General features: G+C 45.5%; 1 protein-coding gene across 1 annotated transcript in view; it reads right to left on the minus strand.

Annotated features, from left to right (window-relative positions):
- LOC126523305 (uncharacterized) overlaps window positions 1–27,253 on the minus strand; it is a 59,636-nt gene that overhangs the window by 21,770 nt on the left and 10,613 nt on the right. The window contains exons 2-5 of the mRNA XM_055066899.2: window positions 25,977–26,055; window positions 17,347–17,435; window positions 15,145–15,261; window positions 10,472–10,531 (exon numbers count right to left, since the gene is read on the minus strand). Coding sequence (XP_054922874.1) covers window positions 10,472–10,531; window positions 15,145–15,261; window positions 17,347–17,435; window positions 25,977–26,034 — 324 coding nt within the window. The 5' untranslated portion in view covers window positions 26,035–26,055. The remainder of the gene's footprint in view (window positions 1–10,471; window positions 10,532–15,144; window positions 15,262–17,346; window positions 17,436–25,976; window positions 26,056–27,253) is intronic.

The raw sequence follows: 27,253 nt of genomic DNA on the forward strand, positions 1-27,253 counted from the left end.
AATGCGTACGCCAAGATGTTTCTAAGAGCCAACTGATTGTAGCGGCATTGAGTTCAAAAAGTGTGGATGGTTACGGGAAACTCTCTTTGTTTTATATCAAAATAATGTTAAGTTTCATCTTCCAGAGGTCACAACAATGCTTAATATAATTAAGGTCTGTTTAAAGAGATTTGACGTCGGCATCATTAGTACACTTCCGGTAGATAACGCAATCGTCCACAAAAAAGACAAAATAGATGAATTCGTAGGATGAGGTAAATCCTTGATATGAATTGAAAAAACAAAGTTGTGGGCCAAGAACAGAAACCTGGGGTATGCTGAACGCATGGGTAGCTCAGGAGAATCAGTATCAAAAGTGGAAAGAACCTGTGTGCGGTTAGAGCAATTATTCTGTTCACTGGAGAAACCGATAGTCAATACCCAAAATGCTTAGCGTTAGTAAAAGCAGCTGATGGTTAACCTCATCGAATGCTTTTGCAAGGTCGAAGAAGATGCAGTCAATCGCCACTCCTGTGTCAAGGGCCACGGGCAAATCATTAGTAAATACGAGGAGGTGCGTTTCACATGAAAAGAACTTACGAAAGCCACGTTGGGAGATGTGGAAGAAGCTATTTGAATCCGCGAAATTAATACGATAGATGTAAACAATATGCTCTGTTAGTTTACAAGGAACGGACGTAACAGAAGCATGACGACAGTTACGGGGGTTATGCCTGTCAACAGACTTATGAAGTTTTCCAGTCTTTCGCCAGACAGTTATCCTGAAGTAATTTGGTAAAAACGCATCCTAATAAAATAGAACTGTATTCTTCGGTATTGTGAGGGAATATAGAGTTAATTATGCCGATACCACACGATACCACACAGTTTCAACTTATTATTGATAGCCGCTATAACGGTAGTTTCAAAAGTAATGGTATCCATTAGGAAAAATAGCTAAAATTGTGCGTGTACGAATAATCAATAATGTTAGAGACAGAGAAACGGAGAACAAATGTTTCGTTAAGTAATAAGGCACAGAGACGCTTTGGAACTCACACAAGACTCATCAAAGAGGCATATGACTATTTCATTTTTCGGCTTTACTGCACTCAAAAACTGCTTTGAAATATTAAGGTGAGAGCCTTAAGTCTATGATTCAAGGTCGCGTTGTGAGGTGCAGAAAATATAACGTGAACCAAGGAAGGCCAGAAGCGAACCAGAACATGAGCTGTGTATAAGAGATAAGTAATGATTATCAAAGGGAATTCATGATTCATCAGTGGATTAAGGTGAATTAGGGTGTATTAAGGCGTATTAAGAAAGATTAAGGTGAAATAACGTGGATTAGGGTGGACTGAGGTGGACAAGGGCGTATTAGGGAGGATTAAGGTGGACAATGATTGATTAGTGATCGGATTGGGTGGATTAGGATTGATTAAGGTGGATTAGGGCGCATTAGGTGGATGAAGGATGATTAAGATGTATTAAGGTATAATAAGTTGGATTAGTGTGGATTAGGGTGATTAAAGTGGATTAAGGTGATTTACAGTGGGATTTACAAGGCTTTCCCCATTCGCGTCTCCTAGGCGATAGCTAAGGACACCCGATAATTTTTCTTAACATAGTTGGAAGTGTAGGATGAACTAAATTGAATTTAGCAGTGCCGAGAGCGTTAGCATACGATGTAGCAGCTATGTTATAGGCCAACCAGTGCTAGGAGCTTCGTGATTTCTTCTAAGCGCGAAATAGCTTTGATTTTCTAAGTACATAGAATGCCAGGGTGCGTTCGAGTCCCCATATACGGTTCTTTTAAAGGTAAGTACAGATAATTTAGGTCAAAAAGTTTTGCTTTGAACAGCTGCCAGAGTGCTTCAACGGGTCTGTAGAAATAATTGAAAAGGAATGTAAATGCTAGTATTGAAATGATATGACACTCTTATCGATTCAGTATAATCTGCAACCAACATTCGTGAAACATATGCGAAATTGCTGAATTCGCATACGGACACGTTTAAGTAGGACTGCGTAACAATAAGATTATGACCATCATCAGTATATTTTTGTATCCACTGCAGCACTAAGGCCTCTTGCATCGACATCCGTGCCTTTTCCCCAGTCTTGCGGCAGCCAACCGCATGTTGTGCCTGCGAATTTCTTAACGTCATCAAACCCCTTAATTCTCTACCGTTCTCGACTGTGCTTCCCTTCTCTTGGTACGCATTTCGTAACTCTAAAAGAGCACGGGTTACATGCTCTATGCATCGCTTGATATGTCGAACTCCATTTTTATATATTATTCTGAACTAGGATATCGGCTGTCCACCGTTTGGTCTCTGATAGCGCTGCCTTTCAGTCTCTTAACATTCCACTTTTGGTTCTCGATCGTGGCGTGTACCCCAACTTCTCAAGATCCTCTGTAAACCTCCCGAGTTTATGACCCGTACCTTAGTACCGGCAGAATGCAATGATTGTAGACTTCCGTTGTTGTAATTATAGAGGTAAGCTGCCCGTCGTACTTCGTGATGTCTGCCGCCATGCGCTCTAATCTATTTTTATTGTTCGGTACATTTCCTCCTAGCGATCCTGGCGCCCTGTGGACAGTGGCGGGAGTGTGTCACTACATATGGCTAGATTTGTTAAAACAATTTTGTTAACTGCTACGCAAGGAAAACAACAATTTGCCAGCCGAAAAGGTTGTCAGAACGCGAAGCAGCGAAAACGCATGCAGTTCGAGTCAAGACATTTTATGCCGTCTTTCGGCAGTCGTTCTCGGAAGTTCTCAGGCGGAGGCGGTAGTAAACAACGAACCATTTTGTCGCAGATTCTGGCTCAACCAAGCCTATACTCTAACAAGGCTCACTTGCCTTCCAGGAAACGTTTCCTTTATCGAAAAAGCTCACAAACACCATTGCTATTTCACGACTGTCGCAAGCGCAGACCCCTCGGGAAACCACTGAAGCGCTAAGCCAAACGCCGAAGCTAGAGCCGTACGCGGTGCTTAATCTGACGGGCCAAAGAAGCCGTCTAGCTGATTTCCCCATCCGGAGCCCGTACACCCCAGCTATTCCCCGATTCCGACAAACTTTACCCCGCAGTGTACTTTGTTGCGAAGTCGTCTTCTTAGGGCAGCAGTCAAACGCCGTGAAGAGTACACGGCCACTGCTTCCTTCGCCGGGCACCTTCGAAAGGCTCAGCCAAGTATGCCGAGTGTGCAAGAAAAAAAAAAAAAAAAGAAAGAATGTTGCGGAGACATCGCGCACTGCCAACTTTGGCCCCCGGCGTCTAAAGAGCAAAAGGAAGCCACTGAAACGAAGTACACATCTCGGAGTTTCGAACGGCAACTTCTCTAATTTCCTTCTTTCTGCTTCATTTTATTCTGAGACGCACTCGAAGCTCCGCGCAAGGCTTGGAGAGAAAAAGAAATGAGGTCATGTTAGGTAGAAAAAAAAAAAGGGTGGGGAGGGTAGGCATTCGGTTGCAGAGCTCAGCAAAAGATAAATGCGCGAAAGCTAGCCCACCAGCGCGTAGCAAGAACGGGATAAAGATTTACGGCTGTGCCGGGTCGCCAGGCGCCCCTGTTTCCTAACGAGGCGTGAAGAATCGGCAAAACTAGCGCCGGCGCCGGGCGGGCAGTAAACCGCCCGCCGAGTCAAGTCCCTTTCCTGTTCCTTAATTAAAACCTCTTGGAATATTCAGTGGTACCAAAGACTCTCAGGGAAAGAGGAGGATGAAAAATAAAAAAAAAAAAAGAATGTTAGAAAGAACTGTTATTCCCCAGCCTCTCGGCAGCTAGTACACGGAACGAGAAATCCGGGCCTTCTTAAACGATCCGCCTTATGTGTACACCGCGCCGCATTTTGCCGACTCTGCACTCGTAAAGAAACGAGAGACGCCGTAAAATGTTTTAGTATTCCGTATAAACGTTCGTGCTTCGCTCGTTTATCTTCTTTTGCTTGGGTGTCACATGACTCCCTGTGCACGTGCCGTATTTTCGCGTTTGTGGCCCCGACAATAACAAAAAAAAGTGCAAATTTGTTCTGCTCTTTAACCTTTGAGCGTTGTGCTACGCAGAGAGGGCTTTTGATTAGTTCTGGCCTCAGGGTGTTCCGTAACGTTCGCCTATATATTAGCATGGAAGAGGTTATGCGCTTTCCCGCCGAGGGTGGGAGAGGGGGTCGAACCCGTGGCCTTGTTCTCAGTAGCAATACGTGTTGTAGCCACTGAGCCATCACGACGTGTCCAAACCACCAAAAATAAACAAACAAAAAACTACATTTCTTAGTCTTGTGGTGACATCATATTTGTCATTTTTTTAACCTATAAAACGTCATTCAATATGTAACAATGTCGATCTGACTTACATGGTCTGGTCGTTGAACCAATTAAAGCTCTATTATTTGTGGACAGCAGTGCATCAATAATGAAGTTGTTCATCGCCAAAAGCAAACAGCGCTTTACTGTAACCCTCTTACAATTATTTCCTGGGGTTCTAGGTTTTAGTTAAGCGTTACTGCAGAACGAAACAAGTTCTTGCACCTTGTGACAGTACGTCGATCTGTAATTAGGCTGCACTTGTGCCAAAAGATGAGTGCCCAGTAGAGAATTAGGGCTGAAGCCGTCGAACTGTTTGAGTTCACTAGAAGTCCCGAAACGCAGTTAGTTATTTGATCTGACAGTGGCACAGAGGGATTTATTCCAGATTTAGATGGGGCCAGCTGGCGCTGTTATTCAACGTAGGCGGGCTTCGTTAGGTTCAATGACGGTAGTGTTCAAGGAGCGCTGAAGGAGTATATGTTATGTTTGGCCGACTCTCAATGACGAGAACTGTTAAAAAGCACCGTGCATGAAGTTGACATCGTTGTTACGTCACTCTGGTTGAACACAATGTCACAAGTTGTGGCCCTTAGTCCTTCTGTTCCGGGCAACAGTGAGCTAAATACTTCGTCGCTGAGTTGCCGCAGATGGATTGTTCGCGTGCATGCATGACGTCCGAGAGGCGAAGCGCACAGGTTCTCAATGGCGCTGCAATTCAAACGAGCGTTGACCATGGGCGCACGTTGGGGAAGCAACGTGTTTCGAACGAGGAAGGACGTGGTTCGGAAACGCATGCAGCATTCACTTTTAACATGGCAGTGTGCCTTCAAAATAGATTCATCACCCAAGTCCCTGTCGAAACATCTGACTCAAGCACAATTGAAGCAATCGAAAAGGTTAAAAGGAGGGAGGTATAGAAGAGAGAGAGCGAGAGAAGTTTAGGAAGTAGTTTGCTTGCTCCGCTGCTACCGTTATGTAATTGAGAAAAACTTCGTCTATCCCTCCCGTATTCCATAAATCTATGAACCGTTTCGTCTGTATAACTTTGAGAACTGTTCACTTTTTTCGTGTAAATTTCGTGTTAAAGTTCGAAGAACGAGATTCGTTTTTGGAACTGATAGAAGGGGGAAGAGAATAAAGCTGGAAAATCAAGCTTGGAAAACTCTCTGTTCTCTTTTCGTTATGGCTTGACAGCACAAAACTACCGCACCATCACATAAAAAAAGAACCATTTTCTTCCAGAAAACGAGAAAGAGCACTCAAGACTAAATATTCCACAACATTGTCAATGTTTCAAGCTTCCATGTGATTCACAAAGTAAGTCGCTTCCACAGTCTATATATGTGCAGAAAACTTGTTTCCTAAGAGCTGTGAGTGCTTAGGCCGCGTTGTTATCAGGGACGCCTTATACGTGCGAAAATACGGAGCATTTCTATATCTGCTCTGTAGAGTGAAGACAGGAAGAGCGGAGATGGTTCGTGGGTTGGGGTGGAAGCAGGGTTTCGCGCATCACTGAGTTGGCCCCCTGGTTTCGAGAATCGAAAGTGATCGCCGCCCACTTCCTCTTTTTGCGGCCGTATACGGCTCTGTTCCACGAGGTCTTTCTTCCCAGCCGTGCGGAGACGGCATGGTTTGACCCGGCGCGGTTTAAGGGCAAGACACTGTATACATGCGCTATCACAGCCCGTATTTATTCGCACGCTTAATTTGAGGAACGCGTTCTTATGAAGAGCGGCTCTCGGAGGAACGCATGAAAGTGAGATTGCGACTTTTATGGGACTGCATGCTCCGGACGTTTGCTTACTTACTAGATCTGTATATATGCATGTATGTATGTATGTATGTATGTATGTATGTATGTATGTATGTATGTATGTATGTATGTATGTATGTATGTATGTATGTATGTATGTATGTATGTATGTATGTATGTATGTGTGTATGTATGTATGTATGTATGTATGTATGTATGTATGTATGTATGTATGTATGTATGTATGTATGTATGTATGTATGTACGCATGTATGTATGTATGTATGTATGTATGTATGTGTTTATTTTTTTCTCATTCGTTTCAACGTGAGATTGGTTGCAACTAAGGCGAAAGGATTCTGCGGCAGAACGCCGGAGGATCGAGAATCGCAGTGATGGGATTTACTTATTTTATTTTATTTCATTGCAATACTCCCAGCTTTTTCTTGCCAGCCAAGGACGGACTGCTAAAAGAAGCGTAACTTCCCCAATCAAGGCCTGTGAAGCCACAAAAGTAACAAAAATGTTACATACACAGCATGTACAGTCTGCCATGTGAAAATGAAAGGTGTTCTTGCCGCGCAAGGTTCACTACACATGACGCATTCATACGCGAATAAACGTTGCGCTATATAAATGCAAAAAGAAAAAAAAAATGGCAGAACCCACCTCATGATGACTGCTGACGGCAATGCGTTTGGCATCGAATCAATAGAGCGACACAGCGCATTGCCATCGTCGAAAGGAGCTACGTATATGGGGCGTATACTGCAGCAAGAGTCCTCTTTCGCGCTTCCCCAAGATCACTCGGCGCCATCTAACGCCGCCGCTGAGAAATGCGTCATAGCGACAATCGGGCTCATCTATCGCGCTTCTTTCTGGACCCGATGCGCCATCTAGTGGCGCTGCCGAGAAGCCTGCGCGTGGCCTTCGAGACGAGAAGCGTGGCGCCCCGGCGCCTGCGAACGCTGTGAATTGTCCCCTCGCTTGCCGCACACTCTGACGCATACTCGGTGACCACAGTTGGCGTGAGATTCATTGAAGAGCGGCACATATCCAGTGCATTCGCGGAGCAGCTCAGTAAAGCATGCAAGACAGTCGCTGAAAGCGCCACATACCCAGTGTTTTGTGGTGAAGCCTGCTAAATCGTCGGGTTGCTGTCTTTGAGGAACCCTTGTGGCGTGGGCTCGATTCCGCTCCGCATCGGTTAAATTTAAGGCATATTTTTTTCGTCGTTGCAGAGCGGCGCATTGTCAGTTGCACATACCTAGTTACCCAAGTTGGCGTGAAAGACGTTCACCGAAGAGCGGTAGATAGCGAGTGTTCCAAGTTGGCATTACAGAGGTTCACTGAAGACAAGCACAAGAAAGAGTGGCGCATGCCCCTTGCTCCAAATCGGCGTCGATGAGTTTATTTGAACAGCGGGGCCTACCCTGTCCCACATCTACCGTGGTCCATGTAGGCATGTATGAGATTCGTTGAAGAGCGGCACGTATGAACACATTGCCACATACTCGGTGACTCACGTTGGTCACGTAACCGTCTTACGTAATCCAGGTTGGCACAAAAATGGCTAGATACAAACATAGATAGTTGGCCTCCTGAATGTGCGTGAAGTGCCCTAAGAATGATAAAGCACAAAAAAAAAGGGGCAAGGCGCTTAGACATATGCGGCGAATGTGCGATGTAAGATAACAATCATGTTAGGCAAGCACAAAATCTGCGGTATTATAGATGCTCAGCAAAACAGACAGCAATGCGTCCACGGTAGGCGAGTTCCCGATATTGTGCGGTAATGCATTCCACTCGGCTGTTGTTCGAAGAAGACAGGAAGATTTTCGCTTTCGTTCGAGTTCGTGGAAAGAGATTTTTTTCTTGTTCTGGTTGGTTTATATTTGTTAAATTTCATATAAGTGGCGAACTGAAGCTTTGACTGGTTATCGATAATGTTAAAAATTATTTGCAAGATGCTCAATTTTTCCCGCTACTCGAGCGCTGGAAGTCCAAATGGGGGATCCCAATGTTCTGAGATCGGCTGCCGATATCTGCTGGAAGTGGGCGTTGTATACGAAACGAAGGGCTTTATTTTTCATACTTTTCAAACAACCAATATTCATTTTTGACCATGAGTATCCATCGATGTCAGCATATTGAGCACGGGTCTGACTAATGACGCATATGATACCGGTTTCGTTTTGCTAGTGCGTTGCTGTAGCGGTGCTTAGGTAAACGCAGTCTATTTAGTGTAGCGGAAGCTACATCTTTAACGCGACAGTTCCGTTTAACCGCATATGTGTAGTCCCACCGATATGCTTGTAGTCTTGCCGACTGTTTGTTATTTGAGACATTGTGAATTGAGTAAGTATGCACCAGTGAGAGTTCCTTCCTCGTGACCGTCATCTGGGCGCTTTTCGAAACGTTAGGACTCATTTGCCGCCTTTGAGACCAAAAATAATGACTCGTATAGAGTCCTGTGGAAGTAGCTGCGTCTTGTGTTCATTTAATACTTCGGTAGAATATACAATCACCGGCAAAACAAACAAACAAACCAACAAACAAACAGACACGACAACGCTGTTTTCTCTATAACTTCGTTTAATAAATTATTATTATTATTATTATTATTATTATTATTATTATTATTATTGAATCATAAATAGGCTCCTTTCAATAAAGTAAGCAGAGGAACTAACCAAAGACTAATCCTTGCGGAATTCCAGAAAGGACATGCCTGAGGGTGCGGAACCGAATCCCAGCTACGGCGGCCGGGATTCGATGCCGATGGGGGCGAAATGAAAAAAGAAACGCGCATGTACCGTGCATTGAGTGCACGTTAAAGAACCCTAGGTGGTCGAAACCAGTCTGGAGTCACTGATTATGGCGCGACTGATAATCATATATCGTGTTCTTGGCACGTAAAATCTTTGGAAAGGACATGTGCAACGACTTAGTTAGCTTAACCTATGCGAATATAATAATGAACGTTATTTAGTTAAGTATGAGGCGAAGCCACTCAAGTGTCGGTTTGTTTTGGATTGCACATCGATGTTTTATGACTAATTTTGAATGAGTTACGTGGTCAAACGCTCTTTGAAAATCAAGAAATGATGTATCCATTTACCCTCCCTTGTCCAGTACCGCTGCAAACTCATTAGTCGTGTGGAATAATTTAGTCGCACTGGAGAGGACACGTCTAAGCCCACGTTGGCTACCGAAAAAGAAAATTACCATATTTTAGTAAGGAGCTCGAGTGTTTGAATGAATGAAACGTTCCAATACTTTTATAGCAGTGCACGAGAGAGACCGGACGGTAATTAGACACATCTGTTCTAATGAGGATAACCTTTGCTTCGTATATAATGGAAATGTATAGTGCACCCCATCTGACATACCTCTACAAAAAGTTATTCGCTATGTCGTCTGGGCCGGCACACTTCTTTATGCCAAAGTTACGCAGAGCTGAAGAAGTCCTTTGCGCAGTTACCATATCTGGAGTATGAATACTCGTTCCTCGAAGTTGTATTGTCTGTTAGTTGCTGGTCAAAAAGAAGAAAAAAGGGAAGGAAAAAGATAACGAAAAACAAAGAAACGATGAAAACGATTCAGTGAACGATTCTGCAATGAAATCGTGGGTCGTGATGAAAGCATCGCGATGGTTTATTTTTGCTAGCTGTTCTTTCAACAGTAAAACATACATCCAAACATTTCGACAAACATTTCTTTTTTTGACGTTAAGGAAGTGGTACTGGGGGACGTAATTTAAGACCTCATTTCCGTACATAGAGATTGCAAGATACCCTGATGCTCTTTTCTGAGCTCCTCAGTTTGATAAGCGCTTAGCCGGAAAGTGCTTAGCCCGAAGTTTCATCTGCAGGATTTAACGCGTGATCCAGGGATTCATGGAGATTATAATTTTTCATTCCTTCTGCGCGTATATTCGCGTCATGAACTGTGCTTTATAAATGCGGCCACAAATAATTTACGCCAATGCGACGAGAAACGTGATTTATTCGTAATCTTGCTCAACGTTCTTATACGCCCTCATCTTTGGTATTGATGTGGTTGGTAACAACTTTACTTTTTTTTGGTATCGATAAAGTCGAAAGTTTATTCAGTTGCTTCTTGAGTTGTCGTTAGGGATAAGTGGTTATTGAAAGGAATAACTTCATGATCGAATATGTCCGGCAGAGTTTCAACAGCAAAACTCTATTAATCGACAGTGATACCTTTGGTACATTAAATTTTATCGGTGATAACAAAACGGCAGTACGTCACAAAGTTTTTTTTTTTTTAAATTGGTGGTTTACCGTCATGCGCGCTGTCGTATTTTTGCCATTCAGTTTCTCCTCTCTCTATATGTGCAGTAGTCTTCGGCTAAACTAGAGAGATAATAAAGTGATGTCAAAGACCGCACACACTTACAAAAGAGTCCGGTGGAGCAGTGGTTGTCGTCATATTCCGCCTGATAATGAGCCTCCTGACCTGTCGATAAAGGATAAAGAGCATCGATAAGCGAAGCAACCTTCACATCAGTAGACAATGAGATGCTGAACAAGCGATGTCAAAACATAACAAGCTCTGCGGCGAAGCTAGTGAGTCGTAACGAGTGACTATGGCCGCTATATACACATTACCAAAAGATAAAGGAAACCGAGGAGTCTCATTTTTAGTGGAAACCAAATGAAACTACCAGACAATGACGTCAACGGAAGCATTGACAAAAAAATAACATTTTTATTTGTTTTATTTATTAAGCAATATATCGCGCCAAGTACGTTTACTATTTCACTCTAGAATTAGTTATGGACGAGGACTAAATTTGCAGTAAGACTTACATTCGTAATATGTTAAATGAAATGGGTAATATAAGTAAAGAAAAGGCCCTCATGGCTGGAGTCACACTGGATGAGGCTCAAAGGAGTTGATTATCGGAGGCCTTTACATAAAGAGCCAAGAAAGTGGTTAGGCAGACAACGCGCGCCGTTTCCGTTGCTAACTTTGTAAAGCGCAGTGAACGTCATGCAAAGGTTGTGGGTTGGCCTCCCGCCGGCACCAAGGTGCACTAAAGCGAAGCATTTAATTAACAACCTCAATAAAAGATTCACGTGGATTCGAAAAATATGGTTTGGACCTGCGTTTCTTTGTTGCTCACGTTTCATTTCACTTTCTTTGATTGAGACCTGCATGAGGCATTTTGAGAACGCAATGTTCGTTCATAGTTGTTTATATGATACGGAAGAAAGAAACAAAAGCAGTTAATTTCCCCTGCGCTTTCATTGGCTTCCTTGTCTGCTGGCCTCGTTGTGGCTGTTACCTTAATAGAACCGTAGTGGCAGTTTTGGGCGGCTTGCACGTCAGGAGCAGAACCGATAGCCTGCGCGCATTCGAGGCGCGAAGTTGCCGCATAAAGGGAATTTATGTGCGCGCTCGGCGAAGCCATTATTGCGACACAGCCTAGCAGGGCCGAACTGCAAGCCCTTTTCGCGGGAAATTGCAAGCGTAAGCGGCTATAATACCTTATTTAAAGGCATTATCGCCGCGTTTCTTCTATGCGGCCATCCTCCGCTTATTCCAGGAAGGGCCACGCGCTCTTAGTCGACGCTGGGCTCGGTCTTGCTATATTACAGCGCGTTCTCTAGCAGCGACACCGGGGAATTCGCCCAGACTCGTACAGCGGGTAATGGACTCGTTACTGTCTGGGGGCGTCGTGCGGGGCTTCGAAGGCTTATCACGTAAGGCCACGCGACGATCGTCGTGACCTTGTTGCTGGTTGTCCGCAGACCGTCTCGTCATGCTGCGCTGAGCATCCTCTCGCTCCGTGGACGAGACCGTCCGCAAATTACAGCGCGAAGCCATTGCGCGGCTTGAAGTCTTTTGAAACGCAACGACACGGGGGGGGGGGGGGGGGGGGATGAGTGTAAAAAGACCCAAGTGAAACGGGACAAGCGCTTATCCGTTCTTATTTAAGCGTTTTACCCTCTTGTCTCTGTCGTCGCGCTTCCCCCCCCAAAAAAACTTCAACGTGAACGTTGCCCGAATTACTACCTCGACTGCGCTTATCTGGGGAGGAAGGAGGGGAACGGAGAAAGGTTGTGCTGCGCTCGCGAATTGGGAGTATTTAGCGACGAACGTCTACCCATCCGTTTTATCCATCCCTCTCGATACGAGACCACATTAAGAGAGCTTTGGCTGCGCGATTTATACGATTTCTATCCCACATTTCACTGATCGCAATTCACTGCACAGCGTGGCAAGCACTGAACGAAGAGGCTGAGAGGATGGCACGCCGCGCTGACATTCAGCAAGTTTTATTTGGCAAAGCGCGCAATACAGCCCACGAGAGGCCATTGTTGAACCCAAGGAACCAGCGAGCCTCACAGATAAGTAGATATACCAAAAATATGGGCTATTAAAGCCCATGCCTAATAAATCATAGCTCTTGCGAAGCAGTCGATTGGGTGCAGACACGGACGTCTTGTGACCACGAAGTGCCATCGGCCTCAATAATTTTTAGCATTAGGCGATCTTTGTATTTACTGAGAATGGCGCATTTCTTTAACGAAGTTAGGCACACGTGTCGGCTGCAATGGGCTGACGGCCACCCTTCATGCGTAAGCTTGAACACGTTCACTCACTCTATCATTGTTACAGTGGCCAGTCTGCCCAACAGAGTGTTTGGGGACATTTAAATGGTATCAGGTACACACCTGTTTAATTGGATGTTTCGCGTGCTTTGTCGAGTACAGGTGCGTTTAAAGTCAAGGCGTTGGGCGAGCGCCAGCGAACATCCGTCGAAGTAAGCCACCTCACGCGCGCTGCGCTGTTCGTTGTTCAACGGCACTGTTTTATTGCGATAGCAAGTACGTGGACACACCAGGTGTATTTCTGCCGTCGTCGTCGACGTCGCCACGAGGTTCCGTGTCAAGTCCAAGGGCCATAAAATCGTCGCCGTGCGCCGTATGCTGTATGTGCGAGCGAAAACGTGCGAGGGGGAGCCGGCGATCGCGGCTCGATCTCGCGCATGCAAGGAAGACAAGCAGGGAGGAAGCGTGCCGTCTTTCGTCGTGCGCAAGGTCCCGGGGGGAGGGCACGGAGGGGGCGGGGGCTTTCTATTCCGGGCGGCCCGGGCGGGCGGGCGAGGCGGCATGGGCTGCTGTATCTTGAAAGCCATTTGCGACGGGGACAGAGTCCGCCATGCGCTGTGTTTTCGCGGCTTAGTTCGCGATAATGCGAGAGGCAGCGCAAAGGTCAGTTCGCTCGCTGCTGCTGACGCGCTTCCTCCCTCCAGCGTTTGGACAGCTAGTTTCCGCGGTCATCGTGTGAGATGTGCTCGTGTTTGCTCGTGTGCGCGTGACACCCTGCTTGTTAACCTATAGTTAGTATGGCTATGTTCACAAGTTGTCGTTTACAAGAAGACGGGGCGCTTCCTCCCGGCCTTCCTCGCTTGCGCGCGAGAGTTCAAGCCACCGTCCCTCTCGATTGACCCTTTTTACGCTTTCACTCGCAACAACAGCATAGGAGGCGCGGCCGCGGTGGTATCGCACCCGGACTTTATACGGAGCATCATGACCACGACGACGACGGAGACGTAAATGCGCCTGGATTGCCCATATATTTGCTATCGCAATAAAAGGATAGCAAAAAGATATAAGAAAAACGCGTTCATTTTTCCAACGGCGCTGTTACCGATAGCGAGCGGGCAGTAGGCTCCCGCACAAAGTCCGCAAGTGCGTCCTGAAGTTGTGGATGCAATGCACGAAGCCCACCACATCATGTTTTGCGCGGGTTGCATGCCGACAATTATCTTGCTTATGTCCGCCAATATCGTGCTCGTTTTTTGTTTGTGTTTGTTTTCAGAAGCGCCTAACTGGCAATGGGCGGCCTCGTTGCCGCTTGCATCGGCGAAGTCAACGACGTTTATCTTAAACGCCGCTGAAAACTATCTCCGCGTGCCGCTACTCATCGCTCACTGGACTAAACAGAAATCACTCACGAGCTCGATGGCAAGAGCGCACAGAAGAAGAAAAAGCGACAAGAAAAAATACAAATGTCGGCAATCAGATTTGTATATGTATACGGCGTTGGCTATGCGTTCGCCGACGACTTGCAGTAGGCTGCTAGAGGATGACTTACAGTCCGCCAAGTACCGCTATATAAGACGAGGAGTGACATAGCGTGTTCCTTTCAAGAAAATATATCGACCTATGTTTCAGTATATATGGTATCTTGCAGGTCTTGCAACACGTGTATTCTCGTATACTCATCGTTTATTAAATGGTCTATCGCCGATGCACGAGCTCTGCCGTCGGATATCTAAAACTTAGTATGGCGCAGGTTAGGTTGTTCGGTGGCTGTGAATAAGTAATAAATGCTGAGTTATCAGGTATTAATACATCGCTTGGTGTATCGCTTCAAATTTTATGCAGTCATAGTTAGCGATTAGTCCTGTTTATACACCTCTGACCAGGTACATGGTACTTCGCAAAGGTAAACACAGTATATTGGTCAGTAGCATTCTTTTAACCCAATTCAAGTGGACGAGCTTGATTGACGCCTAATAATTAGCAACTTACCTTTCAACTAAAAGAAATGAGCCGAGCTGCAGTTTGACGCATTTTGGTGCCTTTAATTAGGCCATTGTCCTCCAACTATTCATTTTGGTGACTATGAACCGGGGAAGCACATAAACTTGTTGAGCGGCTGAGAGTACGCTGAAATTTGGAGTTAATCGACATGGACGGAAATATTTAGAGAGTGACATGTCCGTAGCACCTATTTCCGTAAGACATATTCTGAAGATCTTACCCATGAATAGACAGCTCTTTGTAAACTCGAACGAGTCCTTTTGGTAAATTAAATATAACCCGTCTGGTTGCCTTGTATTTGCGGGTGCAGTACGTATAAGGTAGTTTGAACAAACATGTTAACTTTCAACCTGCGTTCTATTAAAAAGAAAGCTATATAAAATGTTCTGGCTCTGCGATAGCCCCACCCAAACATTTTCCGCAAAAATAAATAGAAAATTGCAAAAAGAAAAAGAAAAGCTGTGCCCCTATGGCGTCTTGCAAAAACTACTCTTTCCGGCCGCGCCTTACCAGAGAGTACTGTTCGTCGCCGGACTTCGTGTGGAAGAGGCCGATGTTGAGCGGCATGCAGGTGATGGTCGAGAAGACGTTCCAGTAGAGGAACACCGTCAGCGCGGGCTTGATCCTCTGCGCGCGCCACGCGAGTCGGATTAGTCAGCTCATGAATCACAGGGACGCCGACGTTGAGTGACAGTATGAAGACCATCAGTATTTGGGCTTGTTGGTGTAACATATGTGCGTCTGTTTTCTCTTCTAGGTCCTTGTGCTTCTTGCGCTACAAGAAAAACTGCAGTATGAACCCGTTCTAATGTTTTTGATTAGGTGCAGATAACTGAACAGTGGCCAGCTGTGGTGGCTCAGTGGCTACGGCGTTTTGCTGCTGAGCACGAGGTCGAGGGTGCGATTCCGCACAGCGGCGGCCGCATTCAGCTGGGGGACAGAATGGAAAAAAAAGGAAAAAAAAAGAAAAAAAAAGAAAATGCTAGGGTAAAAAATGTTTTGAGTGCGCGCTTAGAAACCCTCAGGAGGTAACAGAATAATCTGTAACTACGGCACCCCTCATAAAACACTGTAATGTATTGCGAACCTCATTATTTCGTTTACTCAACTTTAATACGACGTACGTCGGTGCTTCCTACATGCACTCGCGGTGTCGCGTTAGGTTATTCCAGAGATGAGATAAAGACATTGAACAAAAGTAAGCGCCTCAGACAGTCCCAAACATGAGGCTTTGATTACCGCACATTGACAGCCCAATGAATGGTGCCAGCAATACGTCGACGACGAGCTAGTGCAAAAACCAACGTAATTTAACGTGCTGACGGAGCTCGATATAGTGTGCGAGGCAGTAGACAGTTTTAGCAGAGCGTTTGCTTGCGCTCCGCTCCGCACACGTTTCACGCGCACCGGTGGCTGCACCGAATGCATTGATTTCGCTTATCTAACAAGAGCGCCTTCCAGAGATGCCACTGACGTGCTCTCAGCTTGGCGGTAAAACGATAACGAAAGCAACTACACGCACCGCTAAATCAGGTTCCTAGCGGAACGTGGTCAGCGTCCCACGTTCCGCTGCCGCTATGTGTGCTGTGCGCACGCGCGTCAGCGTTCCCAGTAGCGTTTTGCTGAGCGGCGGCGTGCCAATTGTTGTGATAGGCCGGTCTGAGCGGAGCGGACCGTAAACGCTCTGCTAAAACTCTCTAATAATAAACCAGCATGCAAGTGAAAAAAAATTCGAATGGTAGCAGTGGAAATGAGATAAGGACGGTATCTGAAATGAGAAAGTTAAGAAAACCATGCCTCTCGAAAGCAGTTTATCTTGAGCCACTGCCAATTTTTACCTTAACCTGGGAAGTCTCAAACTGTGCGTATCGGAACTACGGCATATTGAAGGGGGAACTGCAACACGTATACGTTTTTTTTATTTATGACGAGAGACAAAGATCCTTAGTCTTTTTTTACCAACTGCAACAACTCAGCATACGCATGTCGCTGGCGCATTACGGGCTTTGTAATTTGTAATTGTACTACTAAATCGAGCGAACGGCAAAGATCGCCGAGAGAGTGAAAACGAGAGGCCGTAAAAAGCTAAACGACGAACTGAAGTGAAACTGCGAGAATACAGGTTTACCTGAGCAGCATTCATGTTAAAAAGATATGAAATTTGTGGGCCTGTTAAGAGAAGCACAAAAAAAAGTAACGAAAGCACAGCACATGCCTTTAAATTTTCGAAGGGGTAAAATTAAAATGAGCTACACCTGTTACCAAAAAAATAAAAATTTTGGCACGATATGTTTTGCAAATATAGTTCAAACCCGCCGCGAGGAGATATGGGAATTGAACATTGCTTTTCATAATTTGAAGTAGTTTATTTTTCCTGTTAATTAGAGCACGGTTATTCAGTGTAAGCGGCTGTATAAACAAGAATACATCACACAATCAGCGTGTGTCGCGGAATAGGTTCCAGAGGGTGCGCCGCGAGAGTCTGACAGCTTCGTCGATACTTCGTCACTGCTTCTGTAGAGCTGCACACGTGTGCTTCTTATATTGCTCCAAACGGAGAAATATTCGTGTCACGTGGTAAGCGTCAGTATTCTTGGCAACTGCGCTGTCGCGTATTCAATCTCTGTAAAACTGTATGCAATCTCAGTACACACTGTAAGACTGTGTCAGGGGATTTCCGAAGAGAGTGCCAATGAGGCGATCGCCACTCACACCGACGGCGCCGAAGAGTAGTATCATGGCCGAGAAGCAGTTGAAGGATGCCTCCATACCCTTGAACGTGTACGCGTACAGCAGGCCCACTGAGCGAGAAGAGAAAGAGAGTCTCTCGTGAAAGGATAACTGAAAGCGGCATCACAGTGGCTAAGTAGGCTGAATAATGTCCTACGGTACCGGTGCTATACACGAAGTGCGTTTTGTCTACAAGAGGGGCCTCACGTGTTTCAGCACACGGTCCACCAATCTTAACAATAACAAGAAAACAGCCCGCCTTCATTATACTTCTCTGTAGCTTACTTTCAATATTTTCCTAATATCTTTGTTTTCTTTATTTGTGGGTTCTAGTTATCTTCGAACGTGCAGCTATCAACGCTCACTGGTGTGTATTGTTGTGCACAGTGAGAGGTAAGTAGGGAGCCTAGCGATGTGTGACGCACTGCTTTGCAAAACGCAACTGTTTGCCTTCGCCAATTTGCGAGCACCTAGCTGACATACAACTGGAGTAAGTTGACCATGGCGATAGCGGCAAATAAGGTTTATGTTTAAAATCGTGCGACTTGCAGTCGGTCCACCTTAGTATGCGATCGTGCGCTATAAATGTAAAAATGTGGTCATCATGTATATGATACCGGCGGGTCCATCTGGAGAGATGCAACGCTCGCGATGTTGCAGCAATCTGATAACATTTGGCGCATGTTGTGCAAGTGATTAAAGTGAACATCGACACCTAAGTGAAGGCAAATACAACACTGACGGCGCAGCAGCAGCGATAAATCCAAAATATATAAAACAATGCAGACGTAACGGTATTTAGGACTTATTAAAGCATTATTGAAATTTGTGTTTCTCCAGTGAGCTTGGAAGTAGAAACAAGTTGAGTTTAATACACCTTAGTAAATTATCGGCGCTACAGCTTGAAAGATAGTAGCCTCTCAGGGAAAACAAGACCTGATTTGGAGTGTTACTACATGGAAAGCTCGAGGCGAATTTGCAGAGTAGGATAACATCTGCACTGAGAGTTTTTGTACGCCGCTGGAGGGATGGTGGTGTTGGACCCGCTGTACTGCATGTGGTGCATGGCTCGTTCCAAAAAGGGCGCTGCTATCAGGCAAACATGGACTAAGGAATTACCATGGATGAAAACAAATGGGCGCCTTATGTGTGGTTCAAAAGCGCGGACGCAGAAGAGAACAAGAGGTCAAGAAAGCTGGCAACCAAATACAGGGTAATTGAGTATGTAAATCCGCGACCAGGAGTCATGAAAAAGGAAGTGAGGGAACGGGAGACAGTAAATAGGATGTAAATGATGGAAACAAGAAGGGTCACGAAGATTTACAAGAATGAGAAGAAAGCAATTAGAAGGGAAAGTCTGTATGATAACAAAAAGGAAGTGCCTTGATATTTGAGGCTACATTTGGTTGCCTAAGAACAAAAGCATACCGGAGAAAATATTCGAAACAGGATGAGGTTTGTGCCTGCTGCAGCAAGAATCTGGAGACCACTCAGCACATCCTAATGAAATTCGAAGGTGTTCACCCAGCGAGAGCCATAAGTAACGTACACCTTCCGGAAGCACTGGGATTTAAAGTGAATGGAAGCATTACCTAGTCAGCAGTCGTAATAAGCAAGAAACGTTTAGAGTATTGGTGGAAAAACTGCAGGAAATAGTTTAATGGGACCTGATCCGTTACGGACCAAGGTAACGGTACCAGGTAGATATAGATGTTCTAAGGAAGAGAAAAACGTTAAGAAGATGTAGGAAACTTAACATTATGTGTAGCGTACCTGATTAGCTTAAGACTAGGTGTATTCTTGTGACCAGCCATGTTTCAAAGGGGATACCAATAAATCATCAACGGTGTCTTCCTGAACAACACGGGTTCAAAAGCAGCTGGGAGCGCTAACTTGCCAGTGCACAGTTGAGATCAGCAAGACGATTGTAATAGGGCGGGGAAAAATGCAGGGAAGGCGGGAACAGGAATTCCACAGACATAAGTAAATTGATAACATATAGTAGAAATAGGCCGAATGTTATTGTTTACAGTAGATGTAGTGACGCGTAATTAGCTGACACAAGGTAGAGGACTATTTGTCACCACCAAGATTCAAAGGTGGTATACAGTTAGGGATCACTATCATCATTCTCATCCTCACCATCCTCAATCAACTATCGCTGAACTCCAGCGAGAAGAAGGCACACACCCAGTCGCCGGGCACGTTCATGTTATACGTTTTCGATAAATCGCTTATCTTTCGAGAATATTGTAAACGTTACATTGACGTATATATAGCAATGGTAGTTTGGACATGTTCGATTTATCCAGTTTGTCAGATTTACACGTTCTATCAGTTGCGATTTACCGCACTGCGATGTTTACTTTTATTGCGAAGTTAGCATTGCAATACTTGATGGATTAATTCTAGTGAAAAGCTTTTATTTTTATAGTTTTTCGTAGAAGACAACCTGCCGTGGTGGTGCTTTGTGGCATTGGCGTGGCGATGATCTGCTAAGCCCGAGGTCACGGGATCGAATCCCGGCCGCGGTGGCCGTATTTTGATGGGGGTGAAATGCGAAAACACCCGTGTACCATACATTGGGTGCACGTTAAAGAATTTCACGTGGCAGAGAATTAATCCGCAGTCCCCATATTGATGCCATAGCACGTAAAACCCCAAAACGTATTTTCGTTGTTTTGTAAAAAGATACTGGTGAAATAAATAAATAAATACAGCTGCTACAAACAATAATTTGGACTCTTTTCTTCAAAACGCAACGTAGTTCATTGAAGACAACTGAGCGGTTGCTTCGGGTATGTATAACTGCTTAAGGGGGTTTGTGAAGAAGCAGGAAGAGTGACAAAGGGCGCCATATGGGGATCGATACCGATGTTGAGATCACGGAGTATGCATGCTCTTTCATCTTGCGAGCAGTTGTGCCTGCAACTACCATGCTGCTGTTTGCCTGGTCGCTGAGCCCACTTGCCTATCATTAACATAGTAATCGGTATGCGCGCCGCTTTGTTTATTTTTGTTAAGCTGCGCGTTTTTCTCCCCGAAGCTTAAACCGGTCATTTATGCATCAGATACTTGAGTGAGTGGAGGATTGCTGTCAGACGTAGTAGTGCATTGCCGTAACACGGGAGAGCTGATGGCGACAGCTTTGGGGCTACGTCCAACTGAACCGCGCAGGCAACGGCAGACAATTTAAGTGATCCGCTAGACTGCGAGAGTTTACAAGCTAACGCACCGTCGTAAAGCCTTTCCTCTTTTTTTTCTAACCGAGTAACGAGATGTACCACGTGAGAACCTTTCCTGCATTCTGGCTAATCAGCGCCTCACAAGATCTCGCTACAAGCGCTGTTCTTGTCTGCTTCTCAGTATCACGGCGACAAGGTTAAAGACAACGCATACCTTCCATGCTGAAGCTCCATTATTTCTGCTGAGTGGCATAGGCCCGAGAACATTATAGCACACCGTCATTCGCGATACGCTAGCATTAATTTCTGGATGAATTCTGGGGTTTTACGTACCAAAACCACTATCTGATTATGAGGCGTGCCTTAGCGGATTAGTCCGGATTAATGTTGACCACCAGGGATCTCTAGCGTGCCCCCAATGCCCGATACACGGGCGTCTTTGCATTTGGCGTCCCCTATCGAAATGCGGTCGCCGCGGCCGGGATTTGGTGCCGCGACCTCGTGCTTAGTAGCGCGACACCATAACCGCTAAGCCAACCGCGGTCGCTAGCGTTATTTTCAGCCTCAGGTGACCAAGTACGCCCGGGGAGGTCATGGCGCCCATTGTAGGTGCAGCATGGCAAATTGTTCGCGGGCAGAGCAACTGCACTATATGCGGCTACGCCAGCACACTACGGTATAACTCGTACAGCAGCACGGCTGCATGCGTTGAAGCGGTGGCCAAGAACGCTCGGGCAGTGTAGTGGACAGTGCTGTAGTGGACAGTGCTCATGGACAGTGATGTAGTGATGTAGTGTAGGAAAGTAGTGTAGTAGTGATGTAATAGTGTAGTAGTAGTAGTGATGTAGTGTAGGACAGTGTAGGACAGTGATGTAGTGGACAGTGCTCATAGAGCCTCGCGGTGGAAGAAGAGACGGGACTAGCGCCATCAGGCATATAGGCTTGACGATGGTAGCCGCGATATCAACGCAGTCATCTGTTTAATAAACGGCAATTCCTTGTGGGTCTTCTGTTCCTACAGAATGATTAAACGCCGTTGTACTACCGCACTAAAACGCCCGATGCCTTTCGGTAATAATCGATACGCGCCTGCTGAAGCAGCTGCGGTATTTCGCCATGACGAAAACGGCTATCGCTCGGCCAGGTATACATTTCGGAGCGGTGAGGTCAAAACTAATAATACAGCGTTTTACACTACTCCACTTTCGTATAAGACAGCCGTACGGCAATACAGTAACCTTCTGCACTGCAGCTGCTTCATTTTTTCAGCCGGAGAGGATTACCGTAGGGCCGGGCGATTTTTCATACGACACCGTCGCCTGGCTAAAAAAGTGTAGTGGTCCGAGAGGAAACACCAGAAACCGTTAACGATCACTTGATGGATACGTTTCCTGTCCCCTCGCCATGACGCATAAACAAGCAAGATCTGCATCTAAAGGAACACTCAGCTCTGCCATCCTGCCCTATCATCAGTGCGAATACACGCTAATTCACAGCTCTCTTTTGGCGGACGGAAAGTAGAGCATGCAGTGAGACGCTTTTGCGCAGCGTGACAGAGCGCGGCTAGAACTTTTAATGTGACGGCTATAGGTCGGCGCATGGATCGGCGATAGCAGAAAAACAACAAAAAATACCGTGTGCTCCGATTAACAGAATGGTGTCGACTCAAGTCTAACGGCACTATGGCAGAATTCATACGTGGGCCTCGGAGAGACTATTAAGCAAGTTTTTGCGTCGTATTCGTTTTTCTCTTTATCATTTAAAGGGACACTAAGAAGAAACACTAAGCCAACTCAGAGTGATAAAGTATTCCTTACAAACTCGATTCATGTTAATGTTGCGTTAAGCGCCGGATTACTAGAGTCTGGAAGAGAGAAAAGCAAATGAAAGAAGCATTTTATTATTCTATTTTTAAATTTCGCGCCTAAACTGCAATGCCAATACGTCAGTGTGACGTCATATATTTTGATGCATTTCCCCGTATTTGTACTGTTGTGGCGCAGTAAAACGTTCTCGAGACTTGCTAACCTCAATCCCACATTTACCGATAAAGAGTAAACTATGCCCGAGCCGACGCCGTCAAAATCTGTGACGTCACTGCGAGTTGGTATGAAACTTCAAGGCAGCATCGGCAATCTTGTTTCGTTCTCGCGTTTTCTTTTTTTTTTTAGGCTTACCAAGCTTCCTAACAAGGTAAGAGTGGTCTTTGTAGAAGCGTAGCGGCATAACCTAATTACCTATTTTTCTCTTTAAGCGGCCGTTCATGCATTTTTGTCTTTGTACACGCACACACGCCCACCCCAGCTTACACGCGAAACACTTCCGGCGAGCAGCAGTTCAAGGCAGGCCGATTCACTGGGATGTCGTGCAAAATCGATGAGAGTGGGACAACTGGGCGACCCCAACGGCTTCGTCAAAGTTGCAGGATCTTAGGATACGCTGGCGCTGAGTGCTTTATAGACACGGTGCGCAAGGGTCGTGAATGGCGCGCTTACTTATTTACACGGGGGACCAGTTACAACAACCATCGCAAAAAGTGTCCTCCAGCATCATTGAACACGCCGGCACTGCCGGCCACGTGATAGGAGATGTACTGTTTTTGCCGCATTTTGACACAGAGCGCTACGCGATCGCCCAAAAGAAAGGCTGGTGGACGTTGTCATTATCTATACCGTGCTAAATCCTCTAGGCTCACAGGTTTAGACCAGATTATTTGTTACTGGAAAAGTATGCATGTGATTTTGCAATCAATCAATCAATCAATCAATCAATCAATCAATCAATCAATCAATCAATCAATCAATCAATCAATCAATCAATCAATCAATCAATCAATCAATCAATCAATCAATCAATCTCTTATTGACAAGCTGCCACATTTTAAGGGACACAATACTGCGACGTTGCTCTACTAATATGACATGCAATCAATTTCTTTCCTAAGGGTAGATCAGGTAAGCTCCGGAGCATTCAGTGTGACCATGGTCGAACGGTTTCCCCAAACAGCGCTAGTTCTCGATGTCAATGTGAGCGTGATTTCACTGGTATTAAACCAGCGAACTCACAAGCGCCTCATTTATCCTTATTTGTCGTCTTAACGTCCCCGGTTCAGTGCAGTTACTAGCCTGTACTGTACGTCACGTGCTTGCCCCAACGTGGGGATTTCGAATAATAAAGCTCACAGTGAGTCACGTCATGGGTCGAACGGCCAAGATTCATTGCATTGCCCCCTAACTCCCCAGTGCAAGGGGGCGTGATTCGCTAGAACCGGAGTGGGCGGTGCCGTTGCGCCAGAGTGATTGAGGCGGCTTTTGCGAGTATACACTTCCCTGTCATCGCATTAACGAGAAGCTTTGACGTTTCCATCGCTTAGTGGAGGCTTTCTCCAGGCCCACAAAAGCCTCGAGTACGCGTCTCCAGAGCATCCTGCCCGTTTTTACCACCTCATCCACGCTTTCTCAAAACAACGCGGCTTTCACCGTGGCTCTGGGCGGTCATATAAAGGCCCCTCTATCTGCTCGGCGTAAGCGGCTCATGTATCTGTGCTCCCTTATAATTGTCCGGATACCTGCTGTTATAAATCTGACAGCCGTTCAGATTCAGCCGTTTGCGTTTCTTCGTAACAAAAAATGCGACACCTTTAACTTTCCTTTTGATTTCAATATGGCCCGATATATCAGTCATAACCACGTTACGCCGAACACGAACACGATTGATATCGCTGTAAATATCGACAGATAGCTTGTTGGGCGAACTCAACTCGGCCATACAAAAAAAAAAAGAACCCCGAGTGTACTGATATGTCTATTAATTAGCTAGGCCTCCTTATCACTCCTAGTGCTCTTAAGTGGCACTCCCGCTGCTCTTTCCAGTTGTCGACCTCGGTGAATCGGCATCCCGAGTGATTACGGCATGGAGTAAGATTGACAGGGTCTCCTACTCTGCTTAAAATGAGCAGGCGCTTACGTCGCAGCGAAATACTACTACAACGCGCAACGTACTTAGATGGTGAGACACCTTGACGCTGATGACCGGTGGCAGCCGTACGGGGAAGTAGAGCGCAGCGCGTCTCCCTATCCTGGCATTTCCTGTTTCCCGCCTGATTTATTGGAAGACGGCTCACTGATTTGCCGTTTTAAACGTCCTGACAGACAATAGCAGAGAAAGAGACTGTAAGGAAATGGACGACAGTACTCGTACAATATTGAGAATGAGTCTCAAAGTTGTAAGCACTCGAGAGGACGGCGGGCTAACTCTCTCGGTGACGCGATGTCAAGTACGAAAGATTTCGAAAAACAAGCGAAGCAAATGTACCTGACACGGAAAATTTGAAGTAACTCGACAAGAAAGCCTTCAAAAAAATGTCTTTTTTTCTGTAGGAAATTATCATTGAATGTAACGGACCGAGCAGAAATTTCGTCATTGTAGGCGTCTTACTATACCGTGCGCCGCAGGTAATGTCAGCCAAGCTGTATAACGGAACAGAAAGTTAAAGAAGGTACGGTAGAACACACAATAATAAAACCAACGGTGCCCATTCGTCGAAGGTGTGACAACCGACCATAGTAGGTCTTAAGAGGAAGCTTTAGCTTGGAGGATCCTGTCTAAATACATGGGAAAGAGGAAATAATTTTCCTTGGCTGCCACTGCACCTTGTTTGATGAGATTTGTTGCATTTAAAAGAAAGAAAGTTAAAATCTGGCCACTGTTTGAAGCGGAATATTTATTTCGGCCGTTGATTAAAAAAAATAATGGGCAAATATCGGTAATTTTCAGAAAACGAAACTATCAAGTTTACAACTGTGTAACTCAGCAATAAATAACGATATCGCAATTATGTAAATTGCATCTAATAGCACATCTAAAGCGGACAAAGTTGGTTTTATACATGGCTATCAAATAAGTCCCTAACATGTGAGTAGCACTTTTGCAAGACCTTCGTAAACATTGTAACAAATTCATGTAAGCCTTACATTAATAAATCAAATTTGTCCGCTTTGGATGTTCTGATAGATGCAATTGATAGAACGGTGATATCTGTTTTTAATGCAGAGGAACAAATTTGTAATCATCGGGCTTGCATATATTTAAACAAACAATTATATAAAGATTCCAACAAACAGATTGAGGCCATAAATCAATATTCCGCTTCCAAGAGTCACTAGCATTGACCTTTTCGTCGCAGATTCCACAAATTCCATTAAAATCGGTCCAGGGGTTATCTCAGACAAGCATTTCTACGTTTTACATAAATAGGCGGTGCCGGTGTTGGAGCCGAGCTAAAGCTTCCTCTTCAGATCGATCTTGCACCATGTTCTTTAATTTTGTTGAACAGCTTGGATAACGTTGGCTGGGACACCCTATGTGCACCTTGCGTTGTGGAGCGTCGTTTGAAAACACAGAGCGTGTTTTTATAAGAATGCTCACCTCTCGGGAACGGTTGGTCCTCGACGGTCGGTACGGCGCTGACGATGATGGCCTCCATGATGCCCAGAGTGTTGACCAGCTGCGCCAAGCGCAAGCGCAGAGAGAACGTGATCACGTGGTTGGTAGATCTTTCCTCAGTGCACGGAATGTGTTCCTAGAACATCGGGAGTGTCGCTGGAGTCAACGTTTCGACAAGTGGGCTTGCCATCATCAGGGCCTGACAAGTCCCCTTGTCGAAACGTTGGTGACATTCCGTGTTCAAACAGTGCTCGCAAGTTATAATTTACACACACACACACACACGCACACGCACACGCACGCACGCACGCACGCACGCACACGCACACACACACACACACACACACACACACACACACACACACACACACACACACACACACACACACACACACACACACACACACGCACACGCACACGCACACGCACACACGCACACACGCACACACGCACACGCGCACACGCACACGCACACGCACACGCACACACACACACACACACACACACACACACGCACGCACGCACGCACGCACGCACGCACGCATGCACGGCGTAAGCGAAAAAATTGCAAGGTTCGGTTGTCCTAGCATCAGTTAATATTCAACGTTTCGGCCCTTTCTTCAGCAATAGCTATTAGGACTTAGCCATACGAACCCTAGTCGTTTTTTCGGCATTGAGTCCCGGAGATGTGTATACCAGCATAATTTTACGAATAAATTTTCAGTCTATCTGTAGTGCCCTAACTCCTAATTATTTGGACCATCACGTAGCCGTTTGGATTTGTGCTATTGCAAGAATGATGTTCTAGATCTTTCTTATTGTTTATACTGGATGCAACTACAATGCGGAAGAATATGACCTTAGTTTATGCAGCATCGCTTTAGCGCCTACATCATCACCGAACCAAATAATCACACCTCCCATAAAAAAGAAGACAAGGAAAAAAGAACGGTGGATTTGACGAGCGAGGTTATCCACTGAATAACACCGTGAGAGCTTATCTGAAAAGACAGGTTCGCGAAAAAAAAAAGAGAGTGCACGTTTCCTGGCGGAAATAAAAACCATAAGAAGTAAGTCGAAATTCACGAATATAAGAAACTGAAACCGGCAACGCTAAGCCGCACTTATAGATATATCCAATCATAGGCAACAATGCGGTAACATACGGGAATATAACTGCTCCGGCACTGGTGTCATTTTTGTTAATTGCAGATATAGCTTCGTTGTCTCTGAACTCGTCCGCTTGGATATTCACGGAT

This window comes from Dermacentor andersoni, chromosome 6 (genome assembly GCF_023375885.2).
Source record: "Dermacentor andersoni chromosome 6, qqDerAnde1_hic_scaffold, whole genome shotgun sequence".
NCBI classification, from domain to species: domain Eukaryota; kingdom Metazoa; phylum Arthropoda; class Arachnida; order Ixodida; family Ixodidae; genus Dermacentor; species Dermacentor andersoni.